The following is an 18,676-nucleotide window of genomic DNA, read 5'->3' on the forward strand; positions in this document are numbered from 1 at the left end:
TTCAAATAAAACCAGGAAGAGACTGAGAAGCCAGTTGTGAGCATAATATGTTTAAAAGCTTGAGATAATTTACATTGCAAACAGCTGCCAAGAAATCCATGACATTTCATCACCGTCTACTGGAAGGTGGACTCTGTTCTTATTAAAAGACTGTTTGAATAGCAATAATGTAAAAACTGTCAAGCATGACAAGTCAAATGCTTTTTTTCCATCTGATTACCTTATCTCTTCTCACAATGAATGTATAACGTGATGGCCTGCTATCTCTATATGGGCGAGAGTGGGTTTCCAAGATGTCTTTTTTGCATTGAGTTTTTTTTTTTTTTTTTTTTTTGACATTATCAGGATTCAATAACAAACTCATGCTCTGACAAATTGGTTTTAAAGGGGCCAATGTCACAGTCAGAAAATAACCAACGTTAATATTTAATGCTGGAGTGTCATTTCATGTCATGAAGAGGGAAATAGCTTCTGTGGCCTCAAGTTACAATGGTTCACTGACCCTAATGGAAGTGGCAGACAGGGCAATAAAACAAAGAATTTCAAAATGAATAGTCAAGATCACGTTTCGGTATCTCCTGGTGAAGCATACAATCTCAAATGAATAAATAAATACATGCGTACTGTACATATATTCGCCTTTTTCACCGACAATCCGCTGTGCTGGATCCTCTAGCATTTTAAAACATACAATAGCATGTCCTCAATATGCAAATGAGTTTCTCATAATCACCTTGTTTTTGTCTCTCTCAATCACTGCTATTCTGCGTTCCTGTTTCTATCTAATTAACATCCGCGGGTGCAATTATATGGCATTTAATTGCTTAAGACCAGACAGAAAGACAATGCACGGACAAAAGTATGCACTTGTTAGACATTTAATTTCAAAACCATTGGCATCAATCTATCCCTTTGTTGCCGGAACAACTAACACTCTTCTGGAAAAAAACAAAACATTCCACTTGATGTTGGAACATGGATGCAGGGATTTGCTCCCATTCATACATAAGAGTGTCAGTGAGGCACTGATGCTGGGCGATGGGGCAGGTCAATGTTCCAGTTCCCAAAGGTGTTCAGTCGGGTCTCTATCTGTATTTCTGTCTATATAAAGTAACTATATCTATATCGATTTTAACTATTTATTTTAATAATATGTTATAATAATTTTAATGGATGGATGGATGGATGGATGATTTCTGGTATAAGTCTCAATGAGATGTGTTCAACTACACTGTAAAAAGAAATCATGATTTGTTATCACAACTTTTTTTCTTTTGTCAAGTCAGCTTAGATATTTAATGTGGTTCAGATAACATATTTTGAAATTCTGTTGATTAAACCAATCTCCTATGTATTAACTCAAAATTGTTATTTCAATGAACTCAAAATTCTAAGTCAACCAGGTAACTTACATTTTTTAAGTTAAACCAACATTTATCTTTTACAGTGTATATTGCACACTAAAGAATTGAGAGAGAGAGAGAGAGAGAGAGAGAGAGAGAGAGAGAGAGAGAGAGAGAGAGAGAGAGAGAGAGAGAGAGAGAGAGAGAGAGAGAGAGAGAGAGAGAGAGAGAGAGAGAGAGAGAGAGAGAGAGAGAGAGAGAGAGAGAGAGAGAGAGAGAGAGAGAATCCCAGCTCTCCTCTGAGGTTTCAAACACACTCAGAGTGAGTTGTGTGCATATGGTCAGAAGGTGCTTACTGGGTGATAATTCAATTCTAGTGATGTATTTTTCATTGCTGTTGGGAACTTGTGGGGTCCGTACTTAGATTACGCTTGAGACCACATATGCTAGAGCACAACAAGACATTCAAATTAGTCTTCTTGCCACAAGCAGAGCCTAAGCAAAACTCTGCAAATGTCACAGTTTGAAGTTCTAGGACTTTCTGAGATTGGATTGGATGGCACATTTCACCACTGGATGCAATTTATGGTATAGTTTTACAATAGATATTTTTGTCATTGAATATAGTTGTGGGTAACCATTTCTAAAAACAGCAACTCTTAAAATCATGATGGCTAAAGAACCACAATAACCAAGCACATTTTCAGTTTACATAAACCGAGATGGTTTTAGCAAACCTCAAACCACACTATGTTTGGCTATTTCCAGGTCTGTACCTAATTATCATGGCAAACCAGAATTACCCTCAATGCATTAAGTGCTCCTCAGAGATGATGGTCATGGTTAGATGTGGTTGGATACAGTGGGGGAGCTGGTGGTTTAATTTCAGCCAGAGATGAATGACAGCTAAAACCAACCTCAGAAAGTTGACACCCACCCACCCCCAATAGCACACTCACATGTGGAGACTGTGAGATGGTTATTTTCAAATGTAACACACACTTTCCAACTCTCCATTCAACATTTCACTTCAAAATCTTAATATGTGATAATCATTTATATTGCTATATTCTGCAATCAAAACAGTATGCTAACCGATTTTAAAACCGCTTTCCTTGAGGACATAGTAGAGGCTTTCTCACACACTGCTGACATTTCCTTTGACCTCTCAGAGCAAAGCCACGTGGGTATACAGCGGATGAACAGGGGACAAATAAGGGAAGCCACACACTAAATAACAGCACAATACCTCGGCAAAAGTATATAAATTATAAGTCAAACTGAGAAGCTTTTGTTACCATTCATGCAGCTGCTTAACTAGATCACGAGAGTAAAATGTCTTTTTCAGGCTTAAAGAAATGCAATCAACAACTAATGAATCAGACACTTCAGTTATAAATCTGAAGTAGATAAGAGGAGGGGGCAGCATTTTAAGTGAAGTACTTTGTATAACACCAATAAAAAAACCAGGAAATAATAGGCACTATAGAGCCAACTGTAACACACATAAACAAACACAAATACCCCATTCACAACCATTTAAAATTAGACAAGGAGAAGGAAAGAAAAGTGTGGTACAGTAAGAAACAACAACAACAACAAAAAATTGCTATTTGTCAACAGATTTTAAATCTACATATAATACACACACACACACACACACACACACACACACACACACACACACACACACACACACACACACACACACACACACACACACACACACACACACACACACACACACACACACACACACACACACAAAAAGTATTGTTTTCATTATGACTAACAGTATGGTTGGTTGCACTATTTATTGGCACCATATTGGTTTAATTTCTTTAAAAAAAAAAAGAAAAAAAATCATCTGTGGGTGAAAAGAATTTTGGGTGAATGAATTGAAATGCCAGAATTTCAATATCAGTGTATTCCAGAGACCTAAGACAATAAATGCTGCTTAGAATAAAAAGACAATCAATGGTACATACATTAAATGTGGTTCAACACTAAAAAAAACTAAAAAAGAAGAAGAAGAAAAAAAACTCATTGCTGGGAAGGAAAGGGCTTGGCTTTAACAGGAAACCCTGAGAATAACCTTTATATCTGGTTAGAGTTGCACAGAATGGACTGTGCCATTCATCAAAAGAAAGACCTAAAGAGCCAGTGATCCTTGTTACACAGATCATTCCAACACAGCAACCACAGACTTTCACCTACACACACACATTAAAGGTAGGGTAGGCAATTCCGGAGAGGCTAGCAATAGCAAACTAGCTTTGAAAGCATTAGATCCCATCCTCCCTTCAGAGCGTCTTCAAAGCCACGTCTCCTCCAAAACGCATGAGTCTGCAAAGAGTCACGAGAGACGACGTCAAATTACCTCCTGTCTCAAAGCAAATAACATTACAATAATAATGACCGTCAACAACTTACAGAGCTCTTACTTGTACCACCTGACTGCTGCAGATTCATTTCGGCTCTATATTGTTGACATAGAAATGACAGTGTTGACATAGAAATTAATAAATTTGAGTCTGAGGACTAAAAAAAGCACCAGGTAGAATGTCACGGGTTGCCATCTCATAATTATGGTTACGACATGGCGTGAACCAGGGGCGTAGAATTTAGTAGGGACGCTAGGGACGTGTCCCTACCAATATTCAGTGACACTGATATGTCCCTATCAATAATTCCGATCAAAACTTAAAATATATTTATATATAACCATTGTTGTCCGGTTGTGTCTTGTGGTTTTTATGTATTAGTCTTATTTTATTTAATCAGGAAACATCTTATTTAGATTAAAATCTCTTACAAGAGCGTTCTGAGAAAAATGCGCAATTCATGGTACACAAACGGTTAATATATCTGAGTCCCGCCTGCTTAACACACATCGCTAAACTCATTGGCTTTGTTTTTTCTATCTAACTTGTGAGAGGCTCTGGTGTGAAGCGGTAAATAATGCTCCTCCGAAGGAAACCTAGATGCGGTAAGATAGGGAGAAATCAACAGTTCTGTGCACAAAAATGCGGGACAAATCAGTTTTGTATTACAATCGCGGGATAAGTGGCGAACAATCGTTAGTTTGACAATCGTTAGAGAGAGAGAGAGAGAGAGAGAGAGAGAGAGAGAGAGAGAGAGAGAGAGAGAGAGAGAGAGAGAGAGAGAGAGAGAGAGAGAGAGAGAGATTGTGTATGCTTAAGTGTGTGTGTGTAACACTACATTATCGGGACAAAATGTCACCACAAAGATGGCAATATCCAAAATACTTGTCCTTGTGGGGATTTATTTATTTATTTTTGGAAAACAGCTGAAAATGTAAAAATGCAGAAATTTTTCTGTGAAAGGCAGTGTTAGTGTAGGGGGATATAATATACTGTTTGTACAGTATAAAATCATTATGTCTGTAAAAAGTCCCCATAAAACATAAAAACACAACATTGCTTGGTCTTGTTGAAATGAGAGGAATGTTTGATGAAGTTGAAACCCTTGAAACCCTGCTCTTAGGACACTGAAAACATGACTCAGAACAATGGCACAAGTATTGCTGTGTGTCATGTCCAACAGGACAAACTGGACATTATTGATGTGAAACAAATATGCCAACAGTTAATTTCTGTAAGTTCACCTTTAAATGAAAATTCTGTCATCATTTACTCTCCAAGTTGTTTCAAACCTGTATGCATTTCTTTCTTCTGCTGAACACAAAAGAAGATATTTTGAAGAATGTTGGTAACCAGTATTGAGGTTTTTTTTTCTATTATGGAAGTCAATGGGGTCCATCAACTGTCTGGTCACCGACATTCTTCAAAATATCTTCTTTTGTATTCAGAAGAATAAAGAAATTCATACAGGTTTAAAACAACTTGAGGGAGAGTAAATGATGACAGAATGTTCATTTTTGGGTGAAATGTCCCTTTAATGACAGATTCAGGGGATGTCCCTGTCCCCACCAATTTCAAAATCAAACCTACGCCCTTGGCGTGAACGCAGCATAAGCTTGTTGTTTTGGTTCAGAAGGAACTGTAAAAAGGCGGCTGCTGTTTGTTTGAGTCTACAACTCTCCATAGCCTCATGAAACGTGCTAATGATGTGTGATGTTTGACAGCAGGTAGGACATCCTATCATTGCAATTTTATCGAATGAAATGATACATTGGACAATTTTTTTTTTGGTCCTGAGACTTCCACAGAAGATATATGTATTTTTTTTAAATATTAAGACCACTTATTTTATTGATTGCTATCAGGATGTGAAGAGAGTTTCAACCAGTATAACAAAAAGTGTTTATAAAAAAAATTGCCTACCCTACATTTAAATGAAAACTCCAAACTGAATCTGGTCCAGTCAGACTATGAGTTCTGCTGATGCTGCACAGTTTTTTGTTCCCCTGGCTCATTTTGTTTATTTCCTTTTTTAATGAGGCTGAACTTCAAAAGGAAAGAAACGGATGGCTGATTGAGCTAAGGTTGTCTACTTGTTTGTTTCAAGCTTGTTTGATTTTTTCTTTAGATTCTGCATGGGCTGCTTTCACAATGAGAAATCTGATCAAGTATGTAGACATGTAGATTTCATTTTTCTTGGGCTGTCCGTGCCATTCCATTAAAATGAAGGACAGCTGGAATTGCAGTCGGTGACAAGGAGAGAACCGAAGGCAAACAGAAAGGCTGTGTTATTCTGTCCCACTGTAATGAGAGTGACGAACACTTCATCACTCACGCACAAACTCTCCCGCCGCACTGGATGATGGGTGTTAAGTGAGCACGCTCCACTTCTCTCTACTGATTGCTCGCTCTATGTACAAAACATTTATAACAAGCATTTTTATTATTTTGTCCATGTTCTGTCGTGAAGTGGTCTGACTAAAATAGCGTTACAATCCACATAACTGCTAATTCAACCATCTGTATTACACTGCGATGTTCTTTTCCAACAAGCGTGTCTATAACTTGTTTCGAAGCGCTTCCGTTTTTTTCAATAATTTGTTTTGCAAAATCATGAGCAAAAAAAAACAAAAAAACACAAAGAGCTAGTGTTGTAGTCAAGACCACCTAAGCCGAGACTAAGTCGAGACCAAGAACAGAGTGTGTTGAGACCAAGACAAGACCAAGACTTTGTGGGGTTGGGACCAAGACAAAACCAAGTCACGATGAGACCGAATCAAGACCAAGAACAGACCAGCACTCCTCAAAATCATCTAAAATATCCTTGTCTACTGTCTGAGAAATGTCTTATATTTAATCAATAAATACATTTTGAATAATAAGACACTATATAAAGCTGTTACCAGTCAAATCACGAACAATAAAATTCATCTTTGTGTTGCAAAAACTTGTCTAAAAATGTCTAAAATGTAAGTCACGTAATATTAACTTCTTGTTTATTGAACGTTTATATAAAATCAATATCACGTTTGCAATCATGTTCATATTCGTGAAAACAGCTCTCTTGCTCTTGTGATATTGCTTAATTATATCCTATGTTATATAAAACACAAGATCTCATTCAAGTACTTTTTAGCAATCGTATCTTGAATTTGTTAGCATTTGTATGTTTCTTTGTTCATTTTACTTTTTTGAGACAATCCTGCGTTGATTTTGAACCAGGGGGGGTTGGGGGTCTTGTGAGTGTCTCAGTCTTTTGAACTCACAGATACACAATACCACCATCACACATCTACAAATCCACAAAACCGCAACTCCACCTCAGGTGTGCAAATCTGGGACAAGAACCTAGAGAATAAAAAAATAAGTAATAAAAAAAACGACAACGACAACAACAAATGCTGTCAGACAAATAACTGTTGTCTTTTCCAGATAGAATAGAAGGTGTAATTTACACATTAAAAAGTTTGCCCTCTAACAAAATTAATTGTATTTAATAGTACTTTTTTTATTTAAAATGTGTTATTGTGTAATAATATATCATGTTACATTGATATGTTAAACTCATATCAGTCATACCAAAGAGCTGTTTTCTTTATCGTAAGGTTGCCACATTTGGGGCTGAAAATCCCTACTCACAAACTCGTACCCCATTTTACTATTAGACCCTTTAACTCACAGAATAAATCAATCATAGCTCAAATGGCACTTGGGATAGGTATCCAAAAAATATTATCAAAAACTATAGCCAAAGCCAAGAGGACTGCCATGTCGACCAGCACAGCATTAATACATTCACAATTCTCTTTTTGAGAGATTGTGTGACTCTTCAAAACTGTCACTGTGTAATGTGGCTTAAATCTAATCACACAGAAACGCTTCTTGAATGCTGATGATCAGATCTGGAGAGGCTCATCCGGTGGAAGTGTGGAGGGAGTAGAACACACAGTTGAGCAATCAAGCTCTTGAATGGAGTGAAGACAACTCGCTTGCATGCATGACTGATTTTACTCTCGGGAAAAAGAGCTTGATAACAAATTTCATTCAACAAATGTAATTCAGTTATAAAAATGCCTGACATTTCAGTGTGTACAGTGATACATCTCACTGACTGATCTGCTAAAGAACACAAACCCCAAATGACATACGATCACTCTTTAGTTCAAAGAGCATGAGAGAAAATAATGCAAAACGATTACCTTTGTCATGTTTGCCTACTATAGGACATTCAATAGATAACAAACCACAGCACTTTGAAGACTGTATAGCCCATGGTGACTTTCCATTTCCCAGTCCTGACCGTAAAACAATCAACTGGGCAGTAAAACTGTACAACTAGAATGAATCACCTTGGCAGAGGGGCGTCAACCTCCATTGGTACACCACACATAGGCTATACCCTGCATTTCTATATTAAGAACAGTGGAGTCAGAAGAACATCAGTTTTCATTAAACCCGCTCCATCACCTCGTTGACAACTGACACAGAAACATGTCTCAGATCAGTAGTTTCTTGGAAACTTCTCCAGACAACATCTGCAGGAAAACAACATCCAATATGGAATAGGGGGTGATTGCAGAAGGACGGGTGGGGAAATGGAGTCGAAAGGCAGATGTCTGCAGAGGACAGCAAAAAAGAAGGGGATGAATGAAACAGATGGAGAAGGTGCATGGCGCTGCCCTACGATGACAGTAGCTACACATTTGAAAGAGTTATTAGTAAAATTGTGTCACTTAGACTAATAATACAGTCCTGTACGAAACTGTTTCCGCTCTATTTTACTCTGATTCAAAGAAAATGTGTATACAAAATAAAATGAAATTCAATAAGTCACTACTAAAGGTTGTGTTCACACTTGGCATGTTTGGTTCGATTGAAACAAACTCTGGTGCTATTGCTGTTAGTGCGGTCCACCTTTTTAGGGGTCTCGGTCTGCTTTCAAACAAACACTGGAGCAGTTCTCAACACAGACCAAAGACATCTAAACAAACTAAAAACAGGACGCAATGTCAAAAGATGCGACCCTAAAATGGACAGCATGCTCAAGCATACCTGTTTTTTTTTTTTTAGTTAGGAGTTACGTTGCCCCTTACAGTTTGGTACAGGTGTCGGAAATGGCGTCTCCTTGCAGCAGACCTTCATTTGTGTTTGCATCTGTTTTGACTTCTTTACACATTTTATAAACTCTTCATAAACTGGTCTCACCAGCTGGTAAAAATACCATCATATGTACGCACATGTGTTTGGTCATTGGCAGTTCGGTTTTATATGGAAAATTTCACCATCAAAACGTTCATCAACCCTCTGAAATCTTTAGATATCACATTTGGAACAATACAGTGAATATAATCTAATTTGAATGATATAAAACCGCAATATGCAGAGATATGTTGTTCATTGGAGAAAGATGCTGACTAGCCTGTTAGCAATGTAGCAGGGCACCTTTCTCCAGCGTGCTAGCTTTCAAACCTCATTCAAGCTTGTGTTTGATGTCGATGCCACAAATAAAATTTAAAGGACAAGTTCGGTATTTTACACTTAAAGCCCTGTTTACAGATCGTTTCTGATGAAATAGAACGGTTAAGATTAAAATGTGGACACATGCTGCTGTCCCGAGAATTTTAGGTTTATTTCGCTTTCCCCCCCACCTACACAATGGCAGCCTATGGGCACTGGAACAATCCTTCATAAAACGCATTAAACTTTCGTTTACAAAGACGTGAAACTCACCGAGTGGTCAGGGGTGTTCAATGATATGCTCACAAAAAAATCGCTGCAAAAGATGCTTTCCAACAGGTGTTTTACCATTCGTTGTAAAACTGTGGACCTATTTTTCCAAACGTCTCACACCCGTAGATTCTTCCGTTGAGAGCTTGAATAATAAACACTCCAGCCCAGTTGGTGGCGATAATGCACCTTTGCCAATTACAAGCAAACCGCTGGCATTTCATTGAATACACAGAAGAAGCAGAAGAAGAAGCGGCGGAGTAATACCGTACCGCACACAGCCCATCCAATTCAAGTCAATGGAGTTGGACAAAAACTACGATAAAACCTGTTGGAAAGCATCTTTTGCAGCGATTTTTGTGTGAGCATATCAGTGAATACCCCTGACCACTCGGTGAGTTTCACGTCTTTGTAATCGAAAGTTTAATGCGTTTTAGGAAGGATTGTTCCAGTGCCCATAGGCTGCCATTGTGTAGGTCGGGGGGAGAAGCGAAATAAACCTAAAATTCTCGGGACAGCAGCATGTGTCCACATTTTTATCTCAACCGTTCTATTTCATCAGAAACGATCTGTAAACAGGGCTTTAAGTGTAAAATACCGAACTTGTCCTTTAAGAACTGGCACACTAGAGAAATGTACCCTGCTATGTGTTTGACAGGACATAGAGGATTTTGTGATTAGTTAACAGTAGAAACAAAAACAAAAATATATTTTTGAATAAAACACTTGTTTTTTGCTGGTCGCACTATAAAATGGTATGTAAACACTCCAGTTAAGCATATTTAACAGGAAAATGATGATTATGAATCATCAATGGGCGGGTCTGTTTGCTGCCACAGCTGTGGATGAGGCATTGGACATTGTAAACAATCCCAAATAGCATCATACACAATGCTCTATAACTAGATTATGAGAATATTATGGAAAGATCAATGCACGCCTTATGGGAAAATGCTAAATTACACACTGACTCCTCGTATAGACATGACCGTTTTCAGTAATATTAAATGCATAGTGATATGCAATGCAAACGGAGTATACATTAAGGGCATGGTTCAATAGGCTATAATTTACAAATCTTCTTAGGATGCACTAAATAAGTTTTTTAAATATTTTTTTTATCTATAAATCTAATCTATAATCCATCAAGCATCCACATACAGTATGAGTAATGCTGGACTTAGTCTAAGCCTTGCCATTTAGATTACTGTAAACAGTCTCTTTTTCTCTGTCACATTTCCTTCATCTCCCGCACTTTAAATATGAAATATTTTTAATTCTTTCGAGATTTAACATTATATTTATTATCCAATTTAAACATTTTATCCACACAAAAGCAGTGTGTGTGTGTGTGTGTGTGTGTGTGAAAGCATTGGCACGACATGCATAAAGAACAGGAGTTGGTGGATTACTGTGAAATCTCAATAAATGAATCATTTCGAAACAATAACAGACATTTTCAGCCAATTTTCCAGCAAATTTACTTGTCAAGACTCATACACATACACATACTGACTGCATTACATGGAGAAGCTTGCATAGTCAATCTGACTGATGCGATATTATTCTCAGTGAAGTATTCTGAACACTTGAAATTGCAGTCTCAAGATCCTCAAGTTGTACTCAAGTATCTTGTTTGAAGCTGACAGCCTCACACAATCATAACACTGGTCTCATGAATCATTTTACATAATTTCACATTAGAGAGATTCACTTTCAGGACACTTTCAACCACTGAATACAAAACAAGCAATGAAGCAAACGAGGTACAGGCACTGTGTAATGGTGCATTGTGGGAAAATGGAAGTCGGGGGGCAGTTCCATCAGGGAGTATGGCTGAGCGCTCGGCGTAACTATGATGAATTGAGGGTCCCTGGTAACTCACTTACAGTAAGCCCTGCAGACCTGGCCATGAAAAATGACATGGATAAAATGTTCTCTCCCTTTTCACCAATGTTTGTCTTCTCGCTTTCATTTCCCAGAAATGATCTATTTTAAGCTCCCAACAGAAGAGCAAACAGACAAATCTCCACTGGATTATTAAAACATCACTACTAAAAAAAAATAAAAAAATAAATAGATTCCACAATATTCAGACGGAGATCCACCTGTAAGCATTTCTTAAATTTCAACCGCAGAATTGAATTAGGAGACATTCATTGACCAGCCCTTAACTACCAAATGTGAGCATAAAGGATTCCAGCATGTAATTCACTCTAATATAATATAATATAATATAACTTACTTTTTTTTTTAACCCAAATTACAGCTGAATGCCAATGGATGTGCATTATGAATAAGGATACCTTTGTTTACATTTTGTTTTGTGATGGCTGTGGAAGAAAAATAGAGTGAACTGGGTATGTGTTTGTACGTGAAAACACTGCAACTTTCTACCACTGATAAAAAAAAATAAAAAAATAAAAAAGTGCACAAATTACTGGAAACTCAACAAATGAAAATGCTTCTTTTGTGTCAGATAAATCAATGTTGCAAGCAATTTCATAAAGTAGTGGGGACAAAATCGGCCTTGATAAAAAGTGATGGCAAAGGGACATGTCCCACCTACCCCCACTATAAACGACAGCTGTGCATGTTTTAGCAAAGGAGGTGAAAATAAGAATGGAAGTGTGTGGATGTGAAAATAAGTGTTGAGTGGGCGGCAGAATAAACGGATATTTGACATGTTGCCATTTGAGAGATGCTAACCTTTCCACATCAACATACTGCTACTTCTGCCAATGTGTCTTGCATTTGATTTTTTCATTCTTCTTTCTTCTTAATTCTTCTAAAGACTTGATTGCAATTGAAAAATAAAGAGTTGTAATAATGCGAGCCTTCACAAATGTCCCACAATTCTAGAATGATCAGTCAATTTAGGTAGAATTTGGTTCATTTCACATTCAAGGGATGCTGAGGCTTTTGAGATAGATATGGCTCTTCAACACTTACAATTTCCATATAGATACTGTAGCTAGCTATATACTTCTCCTGAACATCCTTCAACTTGACATTTGATCTCAATGCTTCTTGGGTTCAAAAAGGTCAAGTCAGATTACGGCTAGCTGATTAGAGAGAGGAAATCCCCACATTTATGCCCTAACCAACGTCGAACCAGGCAGAAATATACTTCTGCTAATTACAAACATGGATGCAAGACCACAGGAGCAAAATTTCTATAATGAGGTTGAGAACATGTTTATATATATGGATTATATTGTGGATGTGTTGATTCATCGTAAATGGGTGTGTAAATATTGTTAATGAAGAAATTCTCATTCATTCATATGAATTAGTTTTTTTTGCTACTATAATCAGACTAAACCTATCAGAGAGGCATCATTTAGCTTATGCTACAGTGCCAAATTGTGCCAGCCATGCCAAAATCTGCAGGTGTTTCATTGTGTGCGAGACAGCAATCATCTGCGCAAATGCGTTTACCCAAGCACTGTGAAAATTTAGAGAACCACTAAAGAATCAACTAAGATGACAAACAGTCTGTTGTTCTTGTTTATTCTCCATTTTTCACTCCCACCTCCTCCAGGTTCTCTCCCATTAGTGTCTGTAGCATGGATCTAGAGCTGGAGCTCAGCTGCTGCCTGGCTCAACCTGTCTGCTATTTATATCTCCATCACAATAGTCGCTACGCAATAAAGTATGGCACTGCTCGGCTCAGCTCCTCACAGACAAGCTTGGCACTCAAGTGTGTGTCTACGACATAACAGAAAAGACAAAGAGAAAAAAGTAAGGGATGCAAGTGGCATTCACACTGTAAACAACCTCACACTCTCAAACTTTTCTCAATAGGAAATATTTTCATAGTGCAAATGTGTATTTGACATCATGGGTGGGAGAATAAAGACACAAATTGGCTCTTTTTGTAAAATTACTTGTAGAAATGCCTTCTAGGAGGCATTGGATAGGAAGTGTATGACTCAGGTGTTGGTATAAAGCGGTTTAGCATAATGAGGGCAATCCCTTTGCACGTTTGCACGTTTCAGGAAAGCTAAGCAGCCTTCTTGCCGGAACGTGAGCTGTAGTGATTGAGAGAGAGGGGAAAAACTTCAGGAACACACTGTGATGTTCCGTTAATGTATTTAGTACTGTCATCAGTTACAAGCTTATCTGACTGTAGTCTGAAATCTGTAGGCAGTAATAAGCAAATTTTTGAAATCATCAATTTCTTTGGTGTTACAGACTATCTAAATAAATGCAATGTCTGAGGAATAGAAATTTGTCAGTGAAAAAAAAAGCAGAAGCTGCCTTCTCAGCATCTTCTGTCTTTAGATGTGAAAAAAGGGTTTGCGCCACACACCCAGGTAATTACAACCGTTCCCCCACTCACAGGCAGGCGGCAATCCATTCTTAGCAAACTAATGAGGTGCGCGAGTGCATGCGTGCATGTGTGAGCAAAAGAAAAGGAAAAGAGAGAAGGGGGCAAGTGGAACAAATCATGTTGTCAGTCTGTCTTTTGTCATCTTTTGGCAAGCATTCATCAAGATTCTCCCCTTGCTTTTCAGGACGAAAGAAAAAGAAAGAAGCAAGGGAGCACACAGATGCTAACCTAAGAGCAACAAACGGCAGAGGGAGGAGGTGACCTAGCGCAAACCGGTAAGGCTGAGAACTTTGACAAACAATTAAAGAAGAGAAGCGTTGAAAATGATGACACAAAAAACTAAAAGACAGCTAAAGCGGCTGTGACGAGGCTCTTGTGTGAGACTATTCCATGTGGGCGGCACTTGTCAGGCAGGTTGTTGTGAGCAGCTGGACCATACTCAAGTAAAGTACCCAGACAAGCAGCAGCAATTTGGCACTTGATGAATCCGAAAGAAAAATCCAATTCATCCCTTCTCATAATGGTTGGTTCTAACTCTGGCTCCACGGCACAATTCAGGCTGATGGATGGGCATAATTACAGCTTGATCACCTAGGGAATGTTTGCACACTTCCATATGTTTTTCCTCCTCTATTTTTCTCCATGATTAGCCATTTTGGAGCACACTGAGGAAGCACATGGATGCGTTTTCCCTGGGATCCAGAATCTAAAGAGAGTCTTGTTGTGCAGTCCTCAGGTGGTGTCTTTGGAATTGAAGTCTGGCTGAGTGAAAATGTTTGAATTAACCGCTTGACACTTGGCCCTTAGCCACCAATAGATCCCCTATGTTCTCCCGCACTGACATGCCCCCGTAAGACCCTTTTAACCACAGGGTCAAAGGCCAACCTAAAGAAAAGGATGCTGAAGGGAAAGGTGAAAGGTGCTGAAAGATGGAAACAGAAGGGTGGACATTAGTGAGTGGGGCCGTAAAGACATATTCACACTTTTTGATGGAATAAAAGGCATCTCATCTGCTGGACTGGGTGGGTGGGGTAAAAGGGGGAAGGGTCCTGCCAGACTCAATAGCTTCCTCCCACATTTACGCCACCACCAAGCACAATGCTGACCAGGGAGAGAGTTCAGCCCTGTCGATTAAGATCAGTGTGTATGTGTTATCTCAGGCAGCTGTAGGGCAGGGAATGGCCCACATAGAGGCCCTGGAGAGTGACGGTCATACAGAGGTAAACCCCTGGAAGTGAAAGCAATATAGTTAAATGAAACATTGTACAGAACAGCACAGAAACTCGAGACTGTTTGCAATAAACTCTGCAGAATGAAGTCAAGATCCCAAAATGCCCCTCACAAATGCAATGGTGTTAAAAAGGGGTACTGTTTACAGTGTAATATTGGAAGATACACGGCAATAAACTAGGCTAGACGATTCCCTAGAGCCTTCAAATACAGCCTCACAGCCCTGAAAGCAGGGACATGTAAAAACAAACTGCACTGTCAAATATTTCAGGACTGAGATAAATTATAGCTTATTGACAGCCTGCAGGTTTTATTCAAATCTGAGAGTATCTTGCTGTTGTGCCTTTTAGAAATGCCCCATTGCATGTGAAATGAGCAGACCTGCTGGCCAACCAATAGGTCATTGATATTTAAACATAGATGGCCATGATTAGTGTTTATGTATTAATTTACATGAAAAAAAAAGCAAAAAAAATCAAACTTGGTAAAAAACAGCACAAGTCACTTTTGTCGGGAGGACGTTTTGAGAACTGAACGTTACAGTGAGTTGTCATGACACTGTATGTATCAAGGTGTTTATCTCAAATTAGGAAAACATTATTGAATCTAATTAAATAAGAAATGTTGTTCAGCATAATGATAAAGGTGTCAAAAGTGCTGTCAGAGAACAAATTTTCTTCTCCTACCCTTCTCCATCCAGATTCATTCAAGGGGAACTATGGGAAATGTTCTACAATAAACTAGCTGCTGACTGGTGAGCATCAGCCTCTGTACTGATGCATACTGCCATTAAAAAAATAATTTGTTCCCATATGAGCCGTGCAGATTGGCTAACACTGTTGCACTAGTCTCTTGCTTTGGCCTCATGTCCCCACAGATAAAAACACTAAAATACTGAATGAATCGCAGGAAAACAACCACACCTGGAATAGATGGATTTGCCTGTTTCCACAAAAGCTTGAGGTTTGCTTAACTGGCCTTGCTTGAGGTTCTGAGGTTAAGTGCTTACCAAACACTTGGGTTTACCTCTAGAAATTACCATGTGTGTATTTATGGGAAATCCAAAAGCAAGGCTCTGCTGTATGTAGGTTAACTTGCTTCAGCCAATCTGCTTGTCCTCCCTCACCCCATGTTTAATCTCCTGCACTCAGTGACAGTAGTGGGGGCAGGATATTGTACCACACTACCACAATATTCCCGGCACCTCTACAACCATTATACACTAACAGAAGTCAAGCAAAGTAAAGATGCAGTATAAGAAAAGAAACAGCCACTATGCCAGACAGAACAACATTAAAATGTACCAACTCTCCTTGAACTCTCACATCATTTGAGTTGTCAAATAAACAGTAGATGTTTTATAGTCTCTTCATAAAATAACCTACACCCATTTCTTGAAACCACTGATCCATTGACCACCTAATTCAAAGGATTTGCACCACACATATTAAGCAGGCTCCTTCTGAGTTAGACCAGAGAGTTCAGAATTCACCATTGATCCTGCATGATTCCAAACCTGTCCAGCCATGAAGCTGTGCATTGATCAACTCCAGCAGGACACCAGTGGCCCCATTGCACCCTCTTCATTGATCCAGAGCATCCATCCTTGCCTGAGACTCTGGCCAAATGGCCCATTGATCTGTGGCCAGTCCAGAGGAACCATTTCAGCCTCCCAGTAAGCCCTACCCCTCCCCATCCAAACATGCACCCGAAACAGACTCACCCCCTTCAGCTTATTCCATCCCCCCACTTCCACTGCCGGTGATGTCCCATACATGGCAAATTAGCACCCCTAATAGGTGTAGAGACAGCACCCCAAAACCAGACAACACTCACATTACCTACAATTGCTTTACATTCCACCAAACACATATCTAAACCAGAGCATGACACTACAAGTACTTATAATATCTCCAATATTCACCTACTAAGTACTGTTCTTGGGGCATCACAGTCATTTCACACATTTCTGACCATGCTGCTTTTAGAAAGCGTGTGCTTAATTATTGCACAATCATACTAATCAAGTACAAGTTTTCTTTAAAGAATCAGCCATGCCTCTTATCTTTCAGGATGTACCATGGGGGCTACACATCTCGTAAAAGTGTGTTGGAGGGTTACTAGTGAATCGAAGACCATCCCACACATTCTGAATATCAAGCACTCTTCAGCAACAGTACGGACTTAAATATTCTCACAGCTCTTACAAGAACCAAGCGGCAGGACTTACAGATAAAATGTCTTTAAACTGAATACACACGGAAATACTGTTGCCTAATACAAGTAACATCCAATTAATGTACGTTCACTGGGACATCTAATTCCGACTCTGGCATGAAGTCAGCATCTATTTCTCATCACAAACCTGTCTCTGAACAAAACAAACCACACTAACCAATGTTAAACATTTTAAGCATAGACTTGTGCTTAGATAAAACAGCCATACCTGTTTGCCAGATGTAAGTGGGTTTTGTGTTGACTGTTTGCGTCTGGACATCCCAAATCCCAAAAAAGAGCAGAGCTACTCTGAAGAGGGAAGCAAGAGCCCCTGCTGAAGTGACCCCTCTCCCTGTCGCCCTGCTGGCCAGCCCCATGGCTTCAGCCCGGCCAGATAGATCCACACGGCTCAAGTCTGGCCAAACAGACCTGCACGATACACACACACACTCAGCAGGAGATGTAAGCACAAGAAGATGCGGCACAGGGGAAAGTGTGCCTGCTATTGTCCCTCTCACTCTTCTGCACGCGGTTCCTCCAGGAAAGGGTAATCCACTTGTCTCTCTCTTTCTCTTCTAACTCCTCTATTTTCCCTCCTTTTCTTTCTTCTTCACTGTGTTCTCTGGGTCAGTGGAGAAGAATGAGGACTGAGTGAAGGAGAAAAAATAAAAAAAGCCAGAGGAACAATAGACCCCTCAGCTCAGCGCGCTGCTTGTGCGGCAACTGCGTCCTGGCTCAGCCTGGCTGATACAGCACCTCCCATTCCCCCCTCCTCTCTCTTTTTCTCCCTTGCTCGCACTCACTCATACAGTCTCGCTCTCCTTTACTAATCCAGAATCCACCTGCAATCACTCTCTCTTATCACATTGCCCCACTATCAAGGGTTGCACTATTCTTCACACAAAAGAGAACTGGGGTAGGTGCAGGGGGTTGAGGTAAGAAGCACATGCATTATTTTGGTGTGTGTTGATTTAGGATTGATTGCTAGAAGCAGATACACCAGTCACTTGCACCAGCTGGGACCAAAAGCTATAAAGAGATGCAAAGGAAAGATATCGCTGTGAGTGTGAAAGTGAAGTGAGAAAAAGGGAAAAGGTGAAGGGAGGGGGTCTGAATCTGATGGGAGGGATAGTGAGAGTGAGAGAGAAAGAGAGAGAATGGCAAAAAAACAACCGAATGAGTGTAGTAAAACCCCTCATGAATGATTAATGTGAGCTCACTCTGACCTTGATGATATTCAAACCATAGAAGGGGTGCTGTGTTATGAGCGTTATGAGATACTGTCTCCACAGTCATTACAAAAACAGACTAGGGAATCACACCTTTCCATAAATGTTAGGAGTCTAGGTCGTCAATCTAAGCTGACCAAATTCAGGGAACAGTTAAACAGTTTTATAGAGAGATTTAAAAAGATGAACCCTCCATCTGAATATGCCTAC

The 18,676-nt window shown here is 39.4% G+C and overlaps 1 protein-coding gene across 1 annotated transcript in view; it reads right to left on the minus strand.

The window, feature by feature from the left end:
• thsd7aa (thrombospondin, type I, domain containing 7Aa) overlaps positions 1-17,953 on the minus strand; it is a 129,034-nt gene extending 111,081 nt beyond the window's left edge. Inside the window, exon 1 of the mRNA XM_079877811.1 lies at positions 17,467-17,953. Coding sequence (XP_079733937.1) covers positions 17,467-17,614 — 148 coding nt within the window. The 5' untranslated portion in view covers positions 17,615-17,953. The remainder of the gene's footprint in view (positions 1-17,466) is intronic.
• Between the last annotated feature and the right edge of the window lie 723 nt (positions 17,954-18,676).

The sequence above is a fragment of the Squalius cephalus genome, assembly GCF_949319135.1.
Source record: "Squalius cephalus genome assembly, chromosome: 8".
Classification (NCBI taxonomy): domain Eukaryota; kingdom Metazoa; phylum Chordata; class Actinopteri; order Cypriniformes; family Leuciscidae; genus Squalius; species Squalius cephalus.